Source organism: Mustela erminea, chromosome 2 (assembly GCF_009829155.1).
Source record: "Mustela erminea isolate mMusErm1 chromosome 2, mMusErm1.Pri, whole genome shotgun sequence".
Taxonomy (NCBI): Eukaryota; Metazoa; Chordata; class Mammalia; order Carnivora; family Mustelidae; genus Mustela; species Mustela erminea.
Window position 1 is genome coordinate 103,582,474 of NC_045615.1, and position 4,400 is coordinate 103,586,873.

Genomic DNA, 4,400 nt, shown 5'->3' on the forward strand with positions numbered 1-4,400 from the left:
GATGGGGACGGGGTGAATGGGGCAGGGAGGTCTGAGTGGAGAGAGAGATTAAGGAGGGAATGAGAGAGTCCAGTCCCTGTTTCTAGACCTCAGTGCAGGGTGGCTATATGCCTCAGCTCTTTCTCTCCCCAGCTGTCTGCAGATGAGCTTAACCCAGGCAGAAACTTGGCCCTTTAGAAGGGGAACTTGTCTGCTGGAGGGAGGAAGCATGCTATTCTTTTCAAAACTTTGGGCTTTGGATCTTCGGTTCAAGCCTCAATTACCACTTCTGTCAAGCACTGAAATGTTAATCCATCTTTCTCAAGGTTATAAAAGAGAAAGACTGAGACTGTCCAGCAGGCAGGAGGCTCCCAGCCCACTGGAGCCAGCCTTCCTCCTCCTTGTCTTCTGGGCTCATCCAAAATTATTCCCCAAAGGAAAAATCTCTTAAAGACGGGGGAGAGGGGTTGATGGTAGGCAAGAAGACTCTCCCAAGAGGTCAGGTTAAGCCTGAATTTTAGAATGAATGATGGGGATGGGGAGGGGTAGTTTAGAGAAAATGGTTTCTAGGAGACATGCTTCCTGCATGCATTTTCTAGATGTCGATTTCATTGAACCTTACACCACCGGGAAGAGCAGGAATCATTAGCCTCTTTTGTGGATGAGAAAACCAAGACCAGGTGAAGTTTAGGGCGCTCAAGGTCACGCAGCCAGGAATGACTGGGACTCGGTCCGGTAGAAATCTAAAGCTGCCCCCTACCTTACAAACGCTCTTTCCCGGTGTAGAAGCCAGCGATTCCCCCATCCCTACCCTATCTCCCCGTTCCCCAAACTTGTCTGGGGCCGGGGCACCAGGGCTGGGTCAAGGACCCCTTGGTCTTCCCGGGGCGTGCTTTCCATGGCACGCGGAGAGGGTCTGGCACGCGAGCGCCTCTCGGACCTGAGGATTCGCCTCCAGACTCCGGCGACAGAGCGCGGAGAGTGAGCGCGCCCCGGTACAGGTGGGGCGGCTGCGCGGGAGATTGGGGAACGCGGAGGCGCGGGGGCGCGGGCCCCGGGCGCAGACGGCGACAGAGGCAGCACAGCAACCCTCAGCCGCCGCCGGCCTCTCCCGACCCCCGCCCCATCGGCGGTGCCGGTTGTTTCTTGGCTTCTCCGGCTGCGAACCAGACACAGCCACAGCCACCTCCGCCCGGTGCGCATCGGCCGGCTTCCTGCTCCTGGCGCCGACCCAGAAAGGGCGCAACGCAGCCACCGACCCGGAGGCGCTCGAGGAAGCCAGAGGAGTCCCAGCGCACTCGGGACCCTGGCGCAGAGCACGGTGAGCGGCCCCCGGGGCTCCGGGATCCCTTAACCGCGGGTCCCGGTGCGCCAGCCCGCGGGGGCCCGATGGGTCACCCGGGGGGCGCAAGGCCGAAGTTGGGACCTCACGCAGCCCGCCTCCGCGGCCGAACCTGACATGCTGCCGCCGGGGCGCAACCGCACCGCGGAGCGGGCGCGGTTCCGGCAGCAGCAGCTGGCGCAGCCGGGCGCCGCGGGGGGCGCGGAGGGGGCGGCGCCGCTGGGGCCCGCGCAGGTGGTCACCGCCGGCCTCCTGACCCTGCTCATCGTCTGGACCCTGCTGGGCAACGTGCTGGTGTGTGCGGCCATCGTGCGCAGCCGCCACCTGCGCGCCAAGATGACCAACGTCTTCATCGTGTCCCTGGCTGTGTCCGACCTCTTCGTGGCATTGCTGGTCATGCCCTGGAAGGCAGTCGCCGAGGTGGCCGGTTACTGGCCCTTTGGGGCCTTCTGCGACATCTGGGTGGCCTTTGACATCATGTGCTCCACTGCGTCCATCCTGAATCTGTGCGTCATCAGTGTGGATCGCTACTGGGCCATCTCCAGGCCCTTCCGCTATGAACGCAAGATGACCCAGCGCGTGGCGTTGATCATGGTTAGCCTGGCCTGGTCCTTGTCCATTCTTATCTCCTTCATCCCAGTTCAACTCCACTGGCACAGGGACAAGGCAGGCTCCTGGGGCGGGGTGGAACCGCCATCCAGCCTGGCTAACGGGACACCCTGGGAGGAAGCGGGGGAGCCAGAGGTGAGGGCGGAAAACTGTGACTCCAGCCTGAACCGAACTTACGCCATCTCTTCTTCGCTCATCAGCTTCTACATCCCTGTGGCCATCATGATCGTGACCTACACGCGCATCTACCGTATCGCCCAGGTGCAGATCCGCCGGATTTCCTCCCTGGAGAGGGCGGCGGAGCACGCGCAGAGCTGCCGCAGCCGCGCGGCCTGCGCCCCGGACACCAGCCTGCGGACATCCATCAAGAAGGAGACCAAGGTCCTCAAGACCCTGTCGGTGATCATGGGGGTCTTCGTGTGCTGCTGGCTGCCCTTCTTCGTCCTTAACTGCATGGTCCCCTTTTGCAGCGGACGCCCGGAGGGTCCTCGGGCTGGCTTTCCCTGTGTCAGTGAGACCACCTTCGACGTCTTCGTCTGGTTCGGCTGGGCCAACTCCTCCCTCAACCCTGTCATCTACGCCTTCAACGCTGACTTCCGGAAGGTGTTTGCACAGCTGCTGGGGTGCAGCAACCTCTGCTCCCGCACTGCAGTGGAGACCGTGAACATCAGCAATGAACTCATCTCCTACAACCAGGACACCATCTTCCACAAGGAGATCGCAGCTGCCTACATCCACATGATCCCCAACGCCGTGACCCCAGGGGACGGGGAGGCGGACAAAGAGGAGGAGAGCCCTTTTGATCGTGTGTCCCAGATCTCTCAGACGTCCCGGGATGGTGACCCTGCCGCGGAGTCTGCTTGGGAGCTGGACTGCGAGGGGGAGATTTCGTTAGGCAAAATAACGCCTTTCACCCCGGATGGATTCCATTAAACAGCATAAGGAGTGCCCCTCGTGGATCTACACAGCAGCACGGACATCAACGAGCATGCAGAATTCACACTTACCAGTACATTTCCAGAGCTGCCCAGTGGATCACATTTTCTGTGTCTGAAGAATTGGCAGAACCATTTGGCATCAACTCAGTCAAATATACCCCAGCCTAGCAGAAATGGACCAGTGTCCAGTTAGAGAAGAGAAGGTGGTGTTTGATTCTTTAAAAAAAAAAAAAAAAAAAGTAGTAGCTGGTCTTTAAAAAATACACTCTCGGCTCCCTTTTAGACAATTGAATTGATTAGTCACTTATTTTTGTTTGGTTGATTTTTAGACAACAGGATCTATGTGGGTGTGTCATGCTGCTGGGATGTGTGTGGCTTTTGTGCATTTTGCTTCTTGTGGCCCTGTGTTATTGCATTTTCTGCTGTCTCTGTGTCTTTACAACAGCTGATGAACTCTTTCTGATTTGTTCTGGTGTCTAATAAACACAAATTTATGTGCATGATGGGGTGATTATCTTTGCTTCACCAGATTGGTTTTCAGGACAGTTTCTGGAGAAATCACGAGAGTATCCTTAAAATCAGGGAAGAATTTGGCTTGGTCTGGAAGCACATCTTTATTTTATCTTTGCTGACAGATTGGCCTTACGGGTACACACAGGAGCAAGGACCGTGAAGAGCTTCCAATTCCTCTGTTTTTTTGTTTTGTTTTGTTTTTTAGATACATCCATCTCAAGTCTGTGCTGAAAGCCGGCTTCAGCGATACAGCATCAGATAGGAACTCCTGTGCCCTGGAATTGTAGTATTTTTTCTCATTTAGAATCTCCTGTTTAAATAACATAAAATAATTCTCCCAATTCCTCCCATATCAGTTCATTGAAAAGATCATAGAGCATTAAGAGCTGAATCTTTCTCAATCTCAAATCTGTAGTGTTTTAGGCTTACATGGTTTTTGATCTGCATTTCTGAAAGTCTCTGAAATGTGTGAGCTGATATGCTTTAAAAAAAAAAAACAAATCTCATTTTTAAATAGACATTTTCATCTGTAGGCACCAGGAAATGAGAGAATGCACTTTAACAAAAAGGTAGGAGCCCGAGTTGATATTTGAATGAACTTGAAATGGGAAAATCTATTGGTTGAGGTGCTCAACATGAAAAGAGCCCAAAGACTTTCAATCTTTTTGTTCTTCTCTGCAGCCTGTGTGGGGAAGAGAAGTGTTTTATGCCAGAGCCATTCCAACTGAGAGCATGTTATTACCACTGGATCTAAATGTGAGCATTGTTAATGGAAGCAAATGAAATCTGAATATGTAATTTCTTACAAGTCCCTACTCTGAAGCAGGCTCATCAAGGACAGTTCAATCAATTTTGGTCTCTTTCGGGATAATTTTATTGTCAGTCTACTAAGCAACCACGTCTTGTTCATGGCAAGATGTACCGTACTTGACACATAATGCTTCATAAATATTTGGTGAATGAGTACCTCTGGCACACTGAAGTTGAAGCCAAGTCCCATTCAGTACCTCAATTTTCAT

At 53.6% G+C, this 4,400-nt stretch overlaps 1 protein-coding gene across 1 annotated transcript; it reads left to right on the top strand.

The window, feature by feature from the left end:
* The first annotated feature begins 1,001 nt into the window (after positions 1-1,001).
* On the top strand, positions 1,002-3,362 carry DRD5 (dopamine receptor D5). Its single transcript, XM_032333827.1, has one exon. It carries the CDS (start codon positions 1,439-1,441, stop codon positions 2,861-2,863), a length of 1,425 nt encoding a protein of 474 aa, XP_032189718.1. The 5' UTR covers positions 1,002-1,438; the 3' UTR covers positions 2,864-3,362.
* The last annotated feature ends 1,038 nt before the right edge of the window (positions 3,363-4,400 follow it).